Raw genomic sequence first — 20336 nt, 5'->3', positions numbered from 1 at the left:
ATCAATTTCTTGGCATTGTCTTTTTAATGAAGGGATTGTTGGAAACCTGGGTCAGCTCATCATCAATTTGAATGGGAAAATCACTGAATTGCAAAGAGCTAAAAACAGGGAACTAACGGTTTCATAGACTATTTTGAATAGGAAAATCACTGAATTACAAAGCGCGAAAAACAAGAAATTAATGGTTTTATAGACTATTTTTAGTCTCGTAAACCTTAAAATATCATATTATTTTATTTTACATAAGTGTGGTTAGATTCCCAAAATTGATTGAAATCACAAATTTTATAAATGGATTGAAATGACAAACTTTATGAGTCACTCTACACAATCAAAGGGTTAAGGGTTAAAGCGTTTTAAATGTTTGTAAAGCGATAAATCTGTATATATGGACCCTCTGAAAAGCTGCCAACTGTCTTCTGGTCGCCACAGAAAAAGGCTCGTCCTCTCGCTCGTGTAGGTGACCAATTGTAATCATTTTCAGTCTTCTAGAAATATGGACCATTGTCATTCCTATCTTCTGGAATGAAATGTTCAACGGCGTTATCTGAATAGTCGGCACCCCATAAATCTGTATATATGGACCCTCTGAAAAGCTGCCAACTGTCTTCTGGTCGCCATAGAAAAAGGCTCGTCCTCTCGCTCGTGTAGGTGACCAATTGTAATCATTTTCAGTCTTCTAGAAATATGGACCATTGCCATTCCTATCTTCTGGAATGAAATGTTCAACGGCGTTATTTGAATAGTCGGCACCAAGTACCGAAGAAAAGTAATGACAGATTCACACGGATCGTGCTACACAAGTGTTGTCAGGCTCCGGGAATCGCAGCTGTACAAAATGAACCACTTGTCTCTTGGACTGCAGTCAACCATTTATTGCATTCACTCCATAAATACATAGACTCCACAGGTGAAGGTACAATATTTGCTGTGATTTGGAAAACGGGATAGAGTGATCGCATAACAGAGAAATGGCGCAATTAGCAGCAGGAACATCCGCAGTGCGTAGTTTGCATTTGGGGTCGCAAGGATTACAAGTGTCAGCGCAGGGGTTGGGTTGCATGGGCATGTCTGCCTTCTATGGCCCTCCAAAGCCTGAGCAAGAAATGATATCTCTCGTCCACCATGCTGTCTCCAGAGGCATTACTTTTCTCGACACTTCAGATGTTTATGGCCCTTTTACCAATGAAATCCTCATTGGAAAGGTAGGACCGCCTGCCTCTTCCAAAAGGTTTCTATTTTCCTTGCAATCACCAATGAATTCTACAGATTAGCCAAGTTGATAGACTTCTTATTGAGCTTAATTCAAGTCGATAGAGTTCTTCTTGAGCTTGATTCTTTGGTTGCACTTGCAGGCCATTAAAGGGATCAGGGAGAAAATCCAATTAGCCACAAAGTTTGGAGTGAGCTATGCAAATGGAAAACGAGAGATTCGAGGGGATCCCGCATATGTTCGTGCAGCCTGCGAGGCAAGCTTGAAGAGACTGGATGTCGAGTTCATTGATCTTTATTATCAACATCGTATTGATACTACAGTGCCCATTGAAGTCACGGTATGTATGCATATCATCTATTCACTCTAGAAATTTCTGCATGTCCTTTCTTTTCAGTCCCCGGGTCAATGTGAAAATACAAATATGTTCTTTTGGTGTCATGTTTTGTGGGTTCAGTGGGCACCTGATTATATGTTTTATTTTGAATTTTAGGAATTATTGATGCTTTTGACTTCAATTTGGAGATGTCCAAAATACTTTGTTTCACCTGTTGTGCATAGAGCAAGTGTTCTTCATTTCTTTTGGTTTCCTTGCCATCCATCATCAATTACTTCATTATTTGGATGAGCAATACATGTCTTGCAATAATGCGCACTGCACTATATATGTCAGTGTCTATAGTGTCCAATGGCATATATGCATATTGCACCACAGCGCACCTCATACAGGGTGCATAAGGCTCACCTGTAGTTTATGTTTTATGTGAGTTGTGGGTTCCTTTTATCATTTTTCAGAATGGAGGCCTTTTAGCCATGCAAAAGCTTGCGACTGCAATGTTGCAATATAGATACTATACTATGTTGTTGAATATCCTTGCAAATTATGATGATTATTCCATTTGCATGCCTTATTGTCTACTCAATGTTCAAGAGGGCATCCCTTAAGTAGCTTGTTAATGCAGGGCAAGAAAACCACCATAGAATGCCAAGCGCTTCAACCATAAATAACTATCACTAAGACCAATATGCTCAAACATTAAGAAACGTCATTCATTAATTTATTCTTGATAAATTTCCACGTAGGATTGTAAGTCACTGGCTCATAACTGATATAAGCAAAATATACCTCCCCTATAACAACTCAAGAAACTTGCCATGACTATCTGAGTATAGGGAAACTTGTTGAGTATGATCTAAGAATTAGTAAACCCATAATGAAAAAGTAACATTCTCCCACATTCTCACTCTCTTTTAGTGGTGATTTTTTGCAACTACAGTGGGATCAAAGTCTTTTGTAGGATTTGATGCATGTATTAAAGGGTAAAATCTCAAGGAAATATTTTGTAGGCCAGAAATTGATTGGTAGTATGGGCTATATATGAAGCTTAATGAATAAATAAAAAACACGGATCATAAAGTGCCAGGCCAAACCACATGAAAATTTTGTTTACGAAAACATAAGGCATTATTTTCATTAACCTTGCCCCTATATTATACTTGATAAGATATGTGCAATTACTTGGCAAAATGGAAGACCTTTATAGGAGTCGCCTACTCCTAGATGAGTGACACCTTCTCTTAGCCTATGGATAATTTCTAGGTGTTACAAGCTATAGGTTCCACCTAGATGTAGTGTTGAACATATACAAAAATAAAGATGAGTTTTAGACAATTTTGTGATTGATTTCATTAATATGATACACATAGGAACATGATCTTGACATTTGGATTCATCTTCCAAAAGGTTACTTGGACTTTCGATGACTGTTCATATTCACTTGTGACTTTTCGTATTCTTCCTGAAGTGAATAATACAATCTACCATAAAACTTATGGACTAGGTTTCCAACATTTTCCCCTCAATTCGAAGAGATGTATGTGAGTCCAAGCAAAGTGATGAAAGTTGGAAGGGGGTAACTACCAATCACCGACTATCTTCTCTAAATTTGTTTTTTATGGGATGACCATAAACCTAACAACTATCAAAACCTAATGTCTTCTACTAAATGGTGGTTTAAGCATGACCACAAACTTTTTCCAATGGAGATGGTGGTTTAAAGATGACTAAAATCTCTAAAACTCGACTCCTAGGCTCAACTATACCTAGAACATTTCCTAACTTGGCTAGAAGTTGATGTCTTCTGCGAAATAGAAGTGCTCTCAAATGGTGGTTTAAAGATGAGCACAAAATAATGTCTAGTATAAGTTGTAAGTCTTCTAACAAATGGTGGTTTTGGGATGGCCGTAAACCAAATTGCGCTTATGGCTTTGACTCTGGTTTTAGCTACAACTTAGGTGCGCTTGTTTTTGCTCGATTGATAGGATTTGGAAACTTGAAGCCTGACTATCAATCATTGATATTACTCCCCCTTTGTCAAATACAAAATAAGAAGATGAAAATATTTCGACTATAGATGTGTCAATACTCGAGAATAGATTCTTCGATATAACTGATATATCTTCTTAGTTGTTAATGACCATTGCTAAGAAGTGATCTGCCCATAGTTAATCTTTACTCTTATATGTTTATTACATTTGGCATATCTATTTGAAGGATGACTATGCTTTCCACAATGCTCACAACGATGGAGATCAAAACACCGATCCTCCATGTGGCCAACTCAATGACAATGTTGGCATTTAGGACTATGATTTTGAACTAGAGCGGATGAAGATGAATTTTCTTGAAAATATCCAACACTCTAGAAGTTGATTGGTTTGGAATAATCCAAATTTTTAAAGATCACTTCCTTTTCATATCCAAGATCATTTCTATGTTTTTTGTGGATGTTAGCTTGTTGGGGCTTGACCCAGGTTCAAAGTTAATTAGCCAAACAAATCTCGGTACTACTGGCCCTTTCAACAACAGTCTGCGGAGTGTGAACTGAGGTATCACCCGAAGTAGTATGGGAGGGTGCTAGAACCAGGTTTATGCACCCTGGATATGTCTGATGAGTTTGACTGGTCCGCGTTTGACCCTGCGCACAGGTTGCTTCGCGCACTTTCACGTACCTCGCAACCTAATATGCTGCCTTCGCATAGCCCTACCCAGGGACTGAACGCCGCGCTCTGTGTTATTACCTAAGACCTTATTGGTCAATGTTAGTTAATTCACTTTTCTTGCTTGAGTGCTTTAAGTTATACAAAATAAACCATTCATATATGTGCGTGCAGTAAATAAATAGTATAATTGCAAATTATATCAATCATTCATTAACCCAAGAACAGATACACAAATTTATAGCAAAACTTCTCTTTATTAATTCATTCCTCGGTTACAGACTCGACTCCGCCCTGCACACTCCGCTGCAGAGGTCTGCGCACTCAGCTGCGGGCTACTAGGCCTCTGCGCACTAAGCTGCAGAGCCTCCTCCTACTCTACGACCCAAAGACACACTTCAACCTATGATTCAATCACTTAGACTTCTCATGCTTCCTATTCTACTCTTCGTTTTTTTCTACACTTAGAGCCTCGCTCTATTTATACAATCCCTTGGTCTGCGGACCATGGGTAGGTCTATCTAACTGACATTACATTACAAAACCAGGGCGGACAACCCTGTGACTCTATTATACTTTCGTATCTCGCGCCTGCAATTTGCGGAGCTTTACAACAAGATTCGGTCAAAACTTGGGCTTTGAGCCCCAAAACATGCCTTGGGGGGATTCCATGCCCAGCAGGTCCCCAACACAAACATCATGACTCGCCCTCGAGTCACTCTGTCAGTGCGACGATCTTTGCATGGAGTCCCTCCAACTGTTCTCAAACTGCGCAGAGGTCAGCAATGCACTGAGCTGCTACTTGTTGGATCTGCGGCATACGCTGTTCCGAGACCTCTGTGTCGGGAGTGCTTCTTTGCATTAATGTGTGCATCCCCTGCATGTGTGCGAGCTTGCCTTCAATTTTTGCCGTGATGGTGAAGGCCTCGTCGATCCAAGGTTGGACATGCGCCTTTAGGATTGCTTCCTTATGTTGTGCCACGTCCACCTTCTCTTTCAGCGCCTTGGCCTGCTACATCCTCGCAAGCCTCTGAGTGAAGACCACCATATGTGCAGTACCTCGGACACTGTCATATTGTTGTTGGAGTTCTTGCGCCTCTGTCTCTAAGTGCTGGATTTTGGGGTTCTCTTACAAAGTTGTGAGGACCTCAAGCGATTCTTTCAACATGTTGGTGCAGTCTCGCACTGCACCTCCAATTTCCTCCAATCCCGTTGTGATAGCGCTAGAGCACTATTCTCTGACTTTCAGGGGAGTGGATGGCTACGTCTTTAACCGCAGATCTGAAGGTTCAGCTCTAGCCGAACCTTTGTCATTTCTTCCTTTGCCTCGCGAACCCCTGCTACTAACTTGTGGATTCGCGCCTCCATTGGTATGTCTGCTGGGATGGCTAGCTCCGGGATGCTTTGGCAAGTGTCTTCTATCACCTGTACCAGCTACTGATTCTGCGACACCACTTCGTCGCACTGCAAGCTTAGTTGTTCCATATTTATTTTCTGCTCACTGAGAACTTGGAGCGTGCGACTCTCCCTAGCTCGCAGCTTTGCAGTTATCCCATCCTGCAACAAATATAAGGTCTCCGCGGGAGTGCAGCTAGATTGATACTGAGACCTTTCAGTGCGCTAACCGAAGGCCTATCGGCCTCATTCGATGGCACTAGTGCTCCTTCCAGCAGCACTATGGTGTTCGTCATCCGTGCGCGCAACATCTGCTCTGCTACTATTGAGCCGACTGCGAGGCTGGTCGAGAGGGTACCAACCTGAGGAGGGCACACCTGTAATTCCTGCAGCTGCGCTCTGAGGGCCCCCAACACAATCTGGTTCTCTTGCATGAAATCTTGGAGAGCCTCAAAGGTGACGTGGCGCACTGTCTCGTCGTTGTCATGCAGATCACCCTTGGTTAAGGTGATCGGGTCAATGGACAATTTCGAAGCCTTGATCTTCTTGCGCGACCTTGCCTGCTCTGTTGGGTGCTGGCGCTTCAGCTGCGTTGACGCGGTTTGCGGGTTCACGCCTCCCTCTTCGGTCTCTGCTTCGTCTACTTCCTGTCCCTGTGTCGTTTGGTCCTTACCCGCCTTCGCAGCTACCTCCTGTGCTGCTGCTATTGCTGCTGTGGCCTTCTCCTGTTTGACTGCTCTTTGTGCAACGTCTCACGCTGCTCGCACTTCTGTTGCCGCTGTATCCTTCCTTCGTTTTTCAGCCAACTGTGCGATATGCAGCTTGGCCTCGTCTTTCTTTCTTTGCGCCGCCGACTTCTCGATCTCTGCAATGTATGGGGCGCACCACTCCGGCGGCCATGCCTCCAGGACATTGAAAATGGCATCATCGGTGGCTACAAAGGGTAGCTTTGTCCATTGCTTAGTCGGGTCCTTGCGCACCTTGATATATATGTTATGCATGTCTGCCTCAAATTCTACAAAACTTTGCAAATTGTTGTAAATCGTGGGTGACAACCGCGGTTTGCAGTTGATCCACATTCTGAGGTTCATCTCCACGAACACCCAGAAGATCTTGTTGTTGCGTATCCTTTTAGCATCCTTCGTGGCTCAGAGCAAAGCGTACTTCGCGGCCTCTGCTAAATCCCTGTCAATTATGTGGAATTGACTATCCTCCGACAATTCCCCAGCTACGAGCACTATGGATAGCAACAACCATGCATAGTGGAACATTTTGCCATGTTCCTGGGCTTCGCAACAATTCTCTAAAAATTCAGTGCAGAGTAATTTAGACCAGTTAAACTGGACCCCCTTCGCGCATTGCTCGGCCAATGCGACCACTGGCACAAGTACCTCATCTATGCGACACTTGCGCATAACCTTTCCGGCCAAGATTTGGGTTGCCACGCGTACTGCTTTGTCCTTGATGTTGGAGATGGCGTAACTCCTCTTCTTCTTTTCTAGCTTGTACTTTTTCTTCATGGCCTCTGCGATGGCCAAATCATTGTCCTTCCTGTCCGATAGGGCCACAGGGTCCTCTCCTTTGCATGGAAGCTGGGAGACGTGATGAATCAAGTCTACCGTCATGGGGATGAGCTCCTCCAGCCATAAACACCCATCATGCACCCACTGCTTGATGATGAAAATGGTTATTGGGGCACGGTGGAAGTGCGGAACCCATAGCAAGTTCAGCAGCCCAGCGTTTTCCACTCCGCGCAACCACTTCCGCGACTGTAATTCGGTCACCCCCCCCACGGTGTTATGCTTCATGAGGTTTCCAATCTCAAGGTGAGGGAACTTCTCGTGGTCAGCGAGGTCCCAATCTTTGAATTTCAGGCTTGGCACGCGGCCCAGGTGCGTGCCTTCAAACATAATACCATCTGGGAGGAACAGGGTCTAGAGCGAGCTCTTGGTCTCGTCCAGGTCCTTGGGCACTTTAGCCTTCCCTTTGTGCGAGGGGACACAGGTGGGCAGTTTTGTTGCATAGTGCGTAGGCTGAGTATCCACCTCCATGCCTTCATCCTCTTCTTCTGCGATGATAAGATCTCGCAGATCTTCTTCTTCTTCATCTGTTTCTATAGTGACGACTTTCCCCTTCTCCTCCATTGACGGCTTGGTGCGCAATGGGTTCCGCGGGGACACACGTACGGGAATCATTGCTTGTTTATCCTTCTTGGGTCTTGGCGTACGCGGTGATTTCGGAATTTCTGCCACAATTCCAACACCTTCTGGGGTATCCCCTACAATCAGGGCCTGTGCGGCCTCCTTAGCGGTCATCTTTGTTATTTCCATAACATCCTGAGTAGTCGCCATCGTACTCGTTCGGATATCTAGCACTCGCGAACTCAGGGGCTCAATCAACGCTCGGCTCACAACACTCAGGGTTCTGCTCAATTGCTCAGTTTGTAAATGACCAAGTGTTATTTGCTGGGCAGCCCATTGTATTTTATAGCGCTTTTGGAATTTGAATTTGACCATTCCCCCCAAATTTGGTTCATTAATGCTCCCTTGGCGGCAGATTTTCCCAGATTTTGCCCATAAATCGCATCTTAAATGCCTACCGCCCACTCCATTTGGCCTCAAGTCGAGCATCCCATCATGAATAGTGACTTCAACGGTCACTTTCTGGCCAACCTGTGCGGCAGCGCAACCCTCTGTGCGCGGTCGTGGACCTTGTGACTCTTTGCTTCTGCGCGCACTTCCATTATCACACAGCTCCCGAGCAGAATAGTTTATAGTCCCACGCTCCATTCCAACTGCCTGGAGCACTAAGACTGTCCTTCCCTCGGCTAGTCAGGTGGTCGCACCACCCGTGGAAAGTTCCATCCTATCGTTCATCATGTTGCCTAGAGAATCCCTACCTTTTACTATTATGGTCTGCATTGCGCACGTTATCGCTTGCAAGATGCTACCCTGGCTGCTATGCTTACCAATATGCGGTCCAAGCCAAGGTATCAAACTGATCAATTCGCGGCCATAGGCCTCGGCCCTTTCATCATGATCGTATGCACCATGCCGTACCATTCTAGTCTTTTTGCCAAGAAAATATTTCGTTATTTCATCCTCCATCTTCTTGAGTTCCACGTCCTCCAGAGCGCTTTTCTTCTGTAATCGTACCCTTTATTTTTCAAGTTTGTGGAGCCTAAAGTTTCCCCATTGGATTTCTTCCTCAAGTCCCATGCGTTATGCTTCTTGCGGTTATGCGATTCCTTCTTTCCAGACTCTGTGAACCATCGTATCTACTAGTGCTACTATGCGCAGACCAGGTTTTTCATGCTTCCTAGGGATTACAACGTTCGCGTCATACTTCATATTCGGAGGTGCCTGCGCGGTCAGGGTTTGGCACACGGTCCTATATGCCCAGATAACTATTGGTATGCGTAGGTCCCAGTCAACTCGTCTCACATGGTGGACCATGTTCAATGTTTCGCGTACTTTGTCAAAAGCTTCTGCGTGAATATGCTTTTGCGCGCTTGGTCTTATCATACTTCCTAGTCGCAAGTGGAGGGGTTGTTCATGCCATTGTCTTGCCCTCTCTTGCTTATCGGTTGTGTTTCCTATCGCGAGGACGATGTACCTTTGCATAGGTTTTTGCCCCATACGCCTATACCCATCTGGAAAGGTGGACGCACTGGTTGTTTCGTCCATCATACTTGGCTTTTATCTGCATTTGAGGCTTTCCAAACCGCATGCGCATCATCCTTATGCATTCGCGCCAGTCTTCAAAACTCCTTTGGTGCGTACCCCACCATCTTGCTGGTGTAGCGTGCAGTACCCATTTCAGAGCGTCGAAATGCTGCGTTTTCAGTACTTCATTTTCAAATTTGTTCAGGAAATCGTCCACCTCGCTCAACCCGTCATACGTAGGTAGATCTCTTACTTCTAAGGCCACGCGGTGCAACGACCTTATCATCATGTTACAGTTAAGTGTGGTTACCTCGTGTAATTGGTTCTGCCATCGTTCTATTTCCTCGTCTGAATCTGAGGTGCAGGAGCTTTCGCGCTCCCACGAGATTCTGCCATCTGCGGTTGGATTTATCCAATCCTGCTCCCGCGCTGTTATCTTGTAGATACAGTTTAGATCATCGTCACTGTCGTAGTCGCGCACTGGCTCTGCATAGCACGATCCTTCTGCATAGTCTAAAGGTACCACTACACGCAGTGACTTTTTCTCAAAAACCATCTTGCGCTTCTTTAGATTTATCACTCCATTCATGTTAGTGAACCAATCTATTCTCAAACTATGTTACTTGGGAGCGGGAGCGGAAGCGGGGAGCGAGAGCGGGAGCGACCATTTTTAGAAGCTCCTGGTTTGGGAGCGAATCCCGGAGCGATTTTTTAAAATATATATATATTTATATTTATATTTTTTAATTTTTGATATATATATGTCAACAAAAACATGTAGAATGATGAATTAGACATAAAAACCATAGATTGATCATTGAACCATATCACATCAATGATCAATCATCTAGAAATCATAATCTTCATCAACCACGTCCACAAGTTAGTAAAATACATATTACAACTGCAACATATTGAGTCTCGTGAATCATGATTCATCAAATTCAATTTTAAAGTTTCAACTTCAAGCTTTCAAAATTGAAAATTCAATATATAACATTTATCATCATTGATCACCAAAGTTGTACTTGTAAGCTAAGTTTAACCATTACAAGAAGTAATATCTTAGATATTTCTAAGTCCTAACTTCTAACTGTTAACATGAAATGAATGTTATAAAATGAAATATGAATAATGAAATGAAATGAAACAACTTTAGTCTTTCACGAAGCATCATATTCATAATTCACAATCATTACCAATGAGTTATAATTGCCAACTTCAAACTTCAAATTTTCATTGTCACAATCATATATTGTTTACAAAAAATATCATTATGATATGAAAGAGTCAAGTGTCAAGAGTCAAGGACTCAAAACTCAACAGTTATGAAAACTAAAGTCTAATAGAAACTAGAAAAGACAAGTAAACTGTAAATCTACATGTGGCCCTTGCCACGAGAGTCTCCAGGAGTATACGCAGGTCGTGGTGGTCTTCTAGGATTCTCCCGCACAAACCGACGACCAGAACTAGAAGGCACATGCCCTCCACATGAGGGTGTATATGGAGGTGGCGACAGCAAAGGAACAAGACTCGGACCTCGAGCACTGCTATTGGATGGTGGAGGTGGAGGTGGCATGGCTGCTGCAGCGGCTTCATCTTCATCCCTTATAAGTTTCTCTTCCAGTTCTTCAACATGTACAATGACATCCTCCAAATTGTCATCCTCTGGGTGATTGTCCCAAATTTTATATGTGGGATCCTCATTAGCCCGATCACAGTAATGACTCAACAACCTCAAGTTGTAGCGAACATAAACCAAGCTTTCTGCTCGGTTTTCATTGAGTCTGTTTCTTTTCACATTATGTATGTAGCTGTAGGTGCTCCAACACCTCTCTGTAGAAGAAGTATTTACAACTTGTGAAAGAACTTTTTTTTCCAATTTTGGCAAAAGTCCCTGGCCGCCATATGTTTCCCACCATGTGAGAGAATTAAATCTATCTCTATCATCCATTGCATGGAAGTTACCAAACAAACCAGTGCCACTGAAGTATTTGCCTATTTCAAGGTGCACAGCTGCACATTCCTCCCTGTCAGGTATCAAATTTTCTAATGCTTGCAAATATCCACTAGTTACCTCTGTATCTAAATGGGTTTTGGTCCTAATCCCACCCCTGGTGCAGGTTGGCCCAACCAAGATGTAGAGTAATATTTTGGTGTAAGGATATACGCCAAGCAATGTAGTGGAAGATTAAGTCTATTCCACCGTTCACACACACAATCGTGAATCAGTTTGTACAAGTTGGGATCTCTATTATGAACAATATCTTTTATTTGCCCCAACATGGTATCCATCTGCTCATACACCTCGCCAATCACTGGTTTGTCTGTATCTGCAAACCAAATCATGTGATAAATGGGCTTGGTGAAATCCAATACATGCCTCACACTTGTCCAAAACTGACCATCAAGAGCGGCCTCCTCCACCAATTCAAAACCTCGCCTGTCAGCTGCATTTGTAGCCCTTTCCTTTAATACCTGCCAATGTGGACTTGATACCATGCTAGCCAATGACTCTCTTACCTTCAAAAGGCGCCTGAAGGTGAGGTAATAGCTACCAAATCTGGTCTTCGCAATCTTCAACAACTCCAATCTCGAGTGACTGCGAAAAATGCCATGGGTATTGATATGATTTGTAATAAATTTTATCATTTGTTTGCCTTTCTTGTACAAATCACCAATCCATTTGTATTGTGCATTTTTGTTCTTGACAATATCATGCATCAGAAGGTTCAATGTGTGAAACAAACATCCAGACCAAAATATGTTGGGGTATTTATCCTTAATAGTTGCTCCCGCTGCCTTACAATTAGCAGCATTATCAGTGATGACTTGGATGACATTGTATGGCCCAATACGGTCAATTGTTTCAAGTAATGCTTCTGTAATGTTGATGGCGGTCCTGAACTTGTCTGAGTAATCATGTGCAGTTAGAAAGATGGCACCACTAACAGACACAACAAGAACACTTATCAATGGCTTGCCTTTTACATTTGTCCATCCATCAGATACAATGGACACCCCATGGTTAGTCCAAGAACTTGTCATTCTATTCAAAGAATGTGATATTTTGCTTTTTCATGATCAAGTCCAACGGTTCTTGCCTTGTCATACCTAGGGCTCTTGTATCCTTTAGGGGCATCATTTATGGCAGAAACCATTTCGTGCCAATAAGGTGAGCGAAGAACATTGAATGGTATCCCACATGCATAGAGAAACCTGTAAACCTTTGAATCCACATCATTCCTACACCCCTCATCAAGGAACTCTGATATGGTTCTACGCCTTAAAGATGATGACCCTGCATATCCACTGCCTTGGGAGGATGCTGAAGGAGTTCTTTGTGCTTATGGTTTTGAGCTTGGTTCAAAGAAACCCCTTGATTTTTTTGATTTGTATTGGGCTTCCTCCTCTTCCCTTATGTATTTGGCTCTACCCGCTGCTGACACCGGTGAACAAGTTTTGATTCCTATTTGTTTGTCTCCATCCCATGGCCTTTTCCCACAGAAGTGTTTTCTGGCACGAGTGTATGAACCTGTGTAATCATTATTGCAATGGGGGAAATGAAATTTAGTGGTTCCACCCCCTCTCCCTGTTTCAGCGCTGTTAACATATTTTCACAATGGGGTTTGGTCTTGTTTAATTTTTTGAGAGCCATGTTCACCCTCCTCCAGCTCCTCCTCGCTGGGGTTTTTATCAATTCGACTTTCTCCAGCTTCTTCATCCCCATCTTCATTTTGGTCCCTCTGTTTCCTACTCTCCAGCACCATAATAACCATAAAAGGGACCAAGAAGAGGGAAATGCCAAGAAATATAGCCAGGTCCATGATGTTTGATATTTGTAGGCTTTTAAATCTGCAAATTAATTTAATTTATTTAGATTAATTAATTTAATTTAATTCATGATTTTTTTACTAAATAAACTAAATTAAACTAACTAAACTAACTAAATTACTAAGTTACTTACCTCTTTGCAGGCTTGCTCCTTGCTCCTCAGTGTTTGCTCCTCGCTTCTCCTCGCTCATTTTCTCTTGCTCTCCAAGAAACTCAACTCATTCAAGTGATAATGAAATGTTTTTAGCCCCATTGAGTTTTTAAAACATTTTTTTTTTGTTTTTTTCTAATTGGAGATTTTTTTTTTTTTTTTTTTTTTTTTTTGCACGTCTGCGGATATTTTTTTATTTTTATTTTTATTTTTTTATTTTTTTCTACCGGATCACTCCAGGCGCCACTCGAAACGCTCCCAGAGTGAAAATTTAAAGCCCGGGAGCAATCGCTCCCGGGTTGTAATTTTCGCTCCGGGAGCGACGCTCTTGACAGCGCTCCCGAAAATGGTAGGGAGTGGAAATTTTTTTATCGGGAGCGTCCTCCCGACTAGCTCTCGAGCGTCTCCCGCCCGGAGCGCAGATTGGGAGCGGGTTCGAGGGGGGGGGTGCTCCGGGAGTGATTTCGGGAGCGCTCTCCCGACCCGCTCTCGAGTGTCTCCCGCCCGGAGCACGGATTGGGAGCGGGTTTGAACGGGGGGGGCTCCCCCGCAATATAGTTCTCAATAGTGTGGGAGAGGGATTGTTGTCATCAACAATCTCTATCACTTTGAAATCTGCAAGCACGCTCGCTCCTTCGATATCTACTGTGATTCCCTGCAATCTCCCCATAGGTAGGATCTTTTGCTGGTTCACCATTCACAGTTGGATAGGTGACCATTGTAGTGCAGGCATGCCCATGCACTCTCATGTCTGTTTTGGCAAGATGTTTGCGTCCGACCCTAGATCCAGAATCACTTGATCCATTTCATATTCCCCGATCTGCGCGATCAATCTCATCTCCCTTCCTGTTCACGTTGTGTGCTTGCCGAGCTTCCTGACTACGCGTGGTCCTCCTGGCGCAGTCCCAGCACATCTAGTGATGAGTTCTTGCAACCTCTTCACAACCTTACTATCACGCAGCAGCTTCATGCATGTCTCCAAGAATGTAGTGAGCATTTATGGGTCCATTTCCGGTTCCAGTCTGTCTTTACTTCCTGAAGTGGAGGCATCCGTGAAGCTCTTTTTAGCTTCCATGAATGTCTCCTTAGCACGCTCCAAATCAAATTCTGGTTCCTTTGTTGGAGCCTTGCGAACCCATGCACTCTCTTCAGGCTACTTGCCTTTGTCATCTCCTGTTGTGATACCACTTCGGAGCACGATATTCACATTAGGGTCTTCCTCACGCGGCTTAGACCTCATCATTTGCAGATTCTGAGTCGGGGGAGGCTGGAGTGCTCCTTTATCGTGCAACCTCGCTATCAGTGTGGGACAGTCCTCTATCTCGTGATCAAACTGCATATAATATAAGCATGATGGTCTCATTGGATTTGTACAATTGTGGGCATAATGCCCTGGGCCTCTGCAATTGTAACATATCAGCTGTCTGCGACCCCTTCTTGGTCCCATTCCTCCTCGGCCTCGTTCATGCCCCTGAAATCCAGTGCGCGACATTCCTGCATTTTGATTGAAGGCTCATGTTTCGGTCTGAACTCTGTAGCTAGGAATCTGATCCATCATCAATTCATAACTTCTACAGGTGCGCTCATCGTGGCCTACTGACCTGCAGAAATTACAGAACAACTGCTGGGAATTCTACGTATACTTCTGTAATAGATGGCAGTTATCTGTAGCATGCTTCCCTCTTATCTAACAAATCACGCACCATAATGCATGTGCCGCGCTTGGTCTTGCTTGTGCCTTCGGTCTCAATGGCATTGGTCCTTTTCCCGCCAGGTAATTCACGAACACTCGACAATGGTCCTTGTCATGTCCTTGGCCTTTACACTTTACACACCATACCTCCTCGCATGCTTCTGGGCGAGCCATTCTGTCTTGTTTCAAACTCTGCATCTCAAGGCACAAGTTCTGCAACTGCGCGTGGATTTGTTGAATTCCCAGGTTAGGATCTTGTATCGGGGTCTCGTGTAGTCTCATCGCAATCTCCAAGGCCTCGGCCTGAGTGGTTAGCTTTTGTTGTGACAACGTGTTTCTTAGATGCGGCGTTAGCGATGCTACAAACCATGCATGGTGTTGTCTATCCGTCAAGGTCATATTAGCTTCATGAATTGTACATTTCAGCCTCTGATCCAGCTCCTAGGGTGTCTCGCCTAGAAGCATCGCGATTTCCTTAAATCCAATGATCAACTATGTTTCTGATTTTGGCCTGCTAAATTATTTGTCTAGCGCAGCTTGGATATCCGCGATCCTTGCGTTTGGATTGTCATTGGAATGATTAATGTACCACGTCAGTGCGCGATCCTGCAGAGCGCTGACCAACATTGCTTTTTTGATATTGTCATCCGTGACTCACTATGCTTCCCATACAGCCTTTACCACGAACCAAAACTGGTCGGGATCTTCATTCCTACTCCCTTGAACACTGGCAACTTTATTGCGCTTGCCATATTGAACTATGGTGGTGGCGGAGGTGGTGTGGGGGAAGACGGGGTTGAAGATGGTGAAACTGGTGGTGGTGTAGGTGGAAACGGTATGCGCGGAATTCGCTGCTCTATCAAATTGATCGCACTTCTGGGTGAAACCTTCGTGAGCTCTTCCTCGCTTTCTCGCGGAGGTGAAATCAAGGGGCTAGTTTCTAGTTCTGTGCTACCTTCGATCTGTAGATCTTCCCACTCCGCGTAGCCCCAAACATCAATTTATTCACATAACCCGCTTTTCCCTCAGTAGCATTTTAATCCAAGTGTTAAAAGATTTAACGTACTTGCCTCGTGGCCCTTTGAGGAAGCATCGTTTTGGCTCGCTATAACTGGCTGAAGTATTTACCGCGAACTCGGTGATAAATCCTCCTATAATTCGATCGAGTCAGTGATCCACAATGTGCGCGATCTTATCTTCTAATGCTTCTAGTCTGCACACCAATTCTGGAGTCCACACAATAGGTTTGTCGATTCTACACCTTCCTTGGTTGTATGCTAGCTTCGCGATCCACTCGTACAACTCAGTGGGGAAGGATGCAAAGAAAATTTCGTGGATCTCCGTATACAAGTAGCAATCTAGCCACTCTTCCTTTGATAGTCGCAGGTTCCTGTTTTCGTGCGCCGCAAACTCGCAAATTTTTCTGTCCATCCAATCTTCAATTCTTTTCTTTATCGGATTCGAGTGATACGACATCAGACATCTCTATGCAGGTCCCTGTCCCGACAACAGAACCATTTGTTGGCTTGTTGGGGCCTGACCCAGGTTCAAAGTTAATTAGCCAAACAAATCCCGGTACTACTGGCCCTTTCGGCAATAGTCCATGGAGCGCGGATTGAGGTCTCACCCGAAGTAGTATGGGAGGGTGCTAGAACTAGGTTTTTTCACCCTGGAGATGCCTGATGAGTTTGACTGGTCCGCGGTTTGACCCTGCGCGCAGGTTGCCTCGCACACTTTCCTGTATCTCGCAGCCCGATATGTTGCCTTCGCACAACCCTACCTAGGGACTGAACGCCGCGCTCTGTGTTATTACCCAAGACCTTACTGGTATTCAATGTTAGTTAATTCGCTTTGCTTGCTTGAGTGCTTTAAGTTATACAAAATAAACCATTCATATATGTGCACGCAGTAAATAAACAATATAATTGCAAATTATATCAATCATTCATTAACCCAAGAACAGATACACAGATTTATAGCAAAACTTCTCTTTATTAATTCCTTCCTCGGTTACAGACTCGACTCCGCCTTGCGCACTCAGCTGCCGGGGTCCGCGCACTCAGTTGCGGACTACTAGGCCTCTGCGCACTCAGCTGCATAGTCTCCTCCTACTCTACGACCCAAAGACACACTTCAACCTACGACTCAATCACTTAGACTTCTCGTGCTTCCTCTTCTACTCTTCGTTTTTTCTACACTTAGAGCCTCGCTCTATTTGTACAATCCCATGGTCCGCGGAACATGGGTAAGTCTATTTAGCCGACATTACATTACAAAACTAGGGTGGACAACCCTGTGACTCTATCATACTTTCGCGCCCCGCGCCCGCAATTCGTGGAGCTTTAGAACAAGATTTGGTCTAAACTTGGGTTTTGAGCCCCAAAACATGCCTTGGGGGGATTCCATGCCCAATAGTGGATGATGTCTTCCCAAGGTCTAATTATGAGCTTTGAAAGTGCAAGCAAAACTTGTTTATGGCGAACTTCATCTTCATTTGAATATGCTACTAAAGTGGCATCATTGATTTGATCATGTGTTGCTTGCTGACATGAATCTTTCTCAAACTCAAAATTAGATTTGTTCTAAACTACTTTAGAGTGTTGATTCTTTTGTTGTAACTCATCTTGATAAAGTTGTGATCAAACTAGAGAAAATTATTATTGTTGTGCAAATATGGTAAATAAGTTAGAACATGAGTAAGGTTTTCTTTGTTTATTGTGGCCATATTGTCGACGGTAAAGAGTATTCGAGTATTTATTAACTCTTATAAATTATCAACTCAAACCATTTTCTCAATAATTCAAGCTTAGCAAATTAAGTGTGTCATCTTCTACCGAAAATGCTCCATTTACCATGCAATTTAACAAGTAAAATTACAAAAGGACTATTTGCAAGTTACTATTATACTTGACTCTAGAGTTGAATTGATCTTCGAGATTGAATGTGCTATCGATGCTTAGAGTGCTTTTATTACTAGCTTGGTGATAAAGAGAATTCCTACCTACCAGGTGGTGACATTGAAATTGGTGAAGGTTGGATAAGTCGGCGTGCAAAACAAGGCATCCATGGCCGCAAATTTTTTTCAAGGACAAAAGATGCAAATGACTAATGACTTGTTAGTGATTTATTTGTCTTGTTATATATGTAAATTTCTTGACATAACACTTCGATTTGGTCACAAAATTGACTAACATTGCATATTTTATGGACCTAACAATAGAGTTGTCAAAGCCAAAGCATTTAAGTTGCCATCTAACATAATGAAAGAAGGCTTTTATTTAGGAAAAAATATAGTATTTACATCTTGTGGTTTTTTAGCTTCTCCATGAATATTTGAGGGAAAAAAATAGATATATGCAATCTCACTGTTTTCCAAACATTGTATATAGAACTTGCAAAATAAAAAGCAAAAGAACTATTATTTGAAGAAGGTGCCAATATTGAACAAGTTTAGCTCTAACTTCATATGCAAATCTTTTGCATCTCTCCCTCGTATCTGTCCACTAGTATGAAACTCTAAAAAACCTTCCTTAATTGAAAATCTGGGGCAAGATACTCAAATTTAAGCCTGATGAACAACTTATCGTGTCTTGCGAGACCCAACACATAGGGACAACAATTCACCACCTCACTCACAAATGGGGTTCACATATGCACATGAGACATGATTATAGACTTGTTATGTCTAATTCTGATTCACATGGGGCATGATTATAGACTTGTTATGTCTAATTCTGATTCAAAAGAGAATACCATATAACATTAATGTGAAAAACTGGAGAGGTGGTTTGAAATTGGTGCTTGATGTTAGAAATCCACGCACCCTAGGTCTGGTCTATGCCTTAGCAAGGAAACATAGACACACTGAAGATGCCTAACTTTAAACAATTTTGCACAACGAAATATACCAGCAATCAAATCAATGATAGTACACAAGATTTATTACCCAAACATGTTTCTTACAATTCCATTAATAAGAAATTAGCAGGGCTCACATACCAGGGATCATGGCCCTTTACAATCCTTGTACAATGCCTAATATAAGAAGTTAGTCCTTTGACCAAATCCTAGGGTTAAGGCCAAGTCCTTTAGGTCCCCTTATGCCCAAAGTACAACATCTACAACACTCAATTTCACTGCTATAGCAAACTTAGGGCTTTTAACAACCCTTTTCAATCAAACAAATGCAACTCAACTTACTTGGGCATCTTGTTGTCCTTTGTAGTCAGCCTCCTTAAGTTGTATCTTTATCATCCCTCTGCTTCAGCGCCTAGCCTACTCTTGTAGCCTTCTGTCTTATTTTCAACACCTTAGATCACCTAGCATACCATTGATTTTTAGTGTACCTTGGACAAGTGGTTTCCCATGGGTTAGTCTCTACCTAGGGAAAAGTGTCCAAAATAATTCTTTTCCTAAGTGTGACTTTATTTAAAAGTGAGAGTGATTTTATTAGTGGCAAAGTCAATGTTAAATTATAAAGTGAAAAGTGACTTTAGACATAAAGTACAATGTGGGTACTTTATTTAATGGGCGAGTTAAAAAATAGAAAGTGAGAATTAAATGCACATTTATTCTCATTCCTTGATCTAAATGAATCTGAGCCATTAGATCTTAGGGTTGCTCAAAAGTCATTTAGGGAAACAAAAGGGGGGAAGAAAAAAGAGACTGCATTCATTCTTCATGAGCAAATTGGAGAAAGGAGGTTGAGAGCTGGAGAAAAGTTTTGAAGGAGAAATTTGTTGTAGTAAGCTGAAGGAGTGATTTCTGGGAAAAGCTGGGAATGGAAATCAAGGCATAGAAGACAACAAAAGGTACAATATGAACAACATTTAATGTCATGAGCTGCACGCTATTCGAGAGACGTTTTTGAGATTTTTTCGGAGAAAAGTTTGTACAGTCCGTACAGTGGTACGGAAATCCGTATAGTCCTTACGAAATCTGTATAGTACAGTCTATACAGTCTGTATCCATACAATACATATTTTCAGCTTCAAGTGGACATGAAAATCGAGGCAAAGTGGGCACGATTTTCAAGGTGTTTTGGGCTGAAGAGATAAGTTGTATTTTGTTGTTTGTTTTGTCTGCAAATGTATTTTTCCTGAACTTGAAAGATAAATAAATTTGAAGAGATCTCTAACAAGTTTTCATGGAAAATTTAGGGGCTAATGTTCGCCCAGTGGGCTAATTTTCCATGATTTTTCCACAAAAAAGATTCACCAATTTCCAATCTGTATAAAAGATGTTTCGCCCAAATTTTAGAATCTAAATTATTTTACCTTAAAAATCGCCAACATTATATAGAGACTATATATAAAATCATTATAAATTTGAAATTTTTTACAAATATATCAATAAACAATTTATAGTTTGCATATTAGGGATTAG

General features: G+C 42.7%; 1 protein-coding gene across 1 annotated transcript in view; it reads left to right on the top strand.

Annotated features, from left to right (window-relative positions):
* Nucleotides 1–645: 645 nt before the first annotated feature.
* LOC149202560 (putative aldo-keto reductase 4) overlaps nt 646–20336 on the top strand; it is a 30527-nt gene continuing 10836 nt past the window's right edge. The window contains exons 1-2 of the mRNA XM_089403186.1: nt 646–1205; nt 1356–1553. Coding sequence (XP_089259312.1) covers nt 972–1205; nt 1356–1553 — 432 coding nt within the window. The 5' untranslated portion in view covers nt 646–971. The remainder of the gene's footprint in view (nt 1206–1355; nt 1554–20336) is intronic.

The sequence above is a fragment of the Pinus tabuliformis genome, chromosome 2_1 (genome assembly GCF_031772625.1).
Source record: "Pinus tabuliformis cultivar Carrire ecotype Pingquan chromosome 2_1, CPIR1, whole genome shotgun sequence".
Taxonomy (NCBI): Eukaryota; Viridiplantae; Streptophyta; class Pinopsida; order Pinales; family Pinaceae; genus Pinus; species Pinus tabuliformis.
Note: the sequence above shows the minus strand (reverse complement) of the source record. Positions and strands in the feature narration are given on the sequence as shown.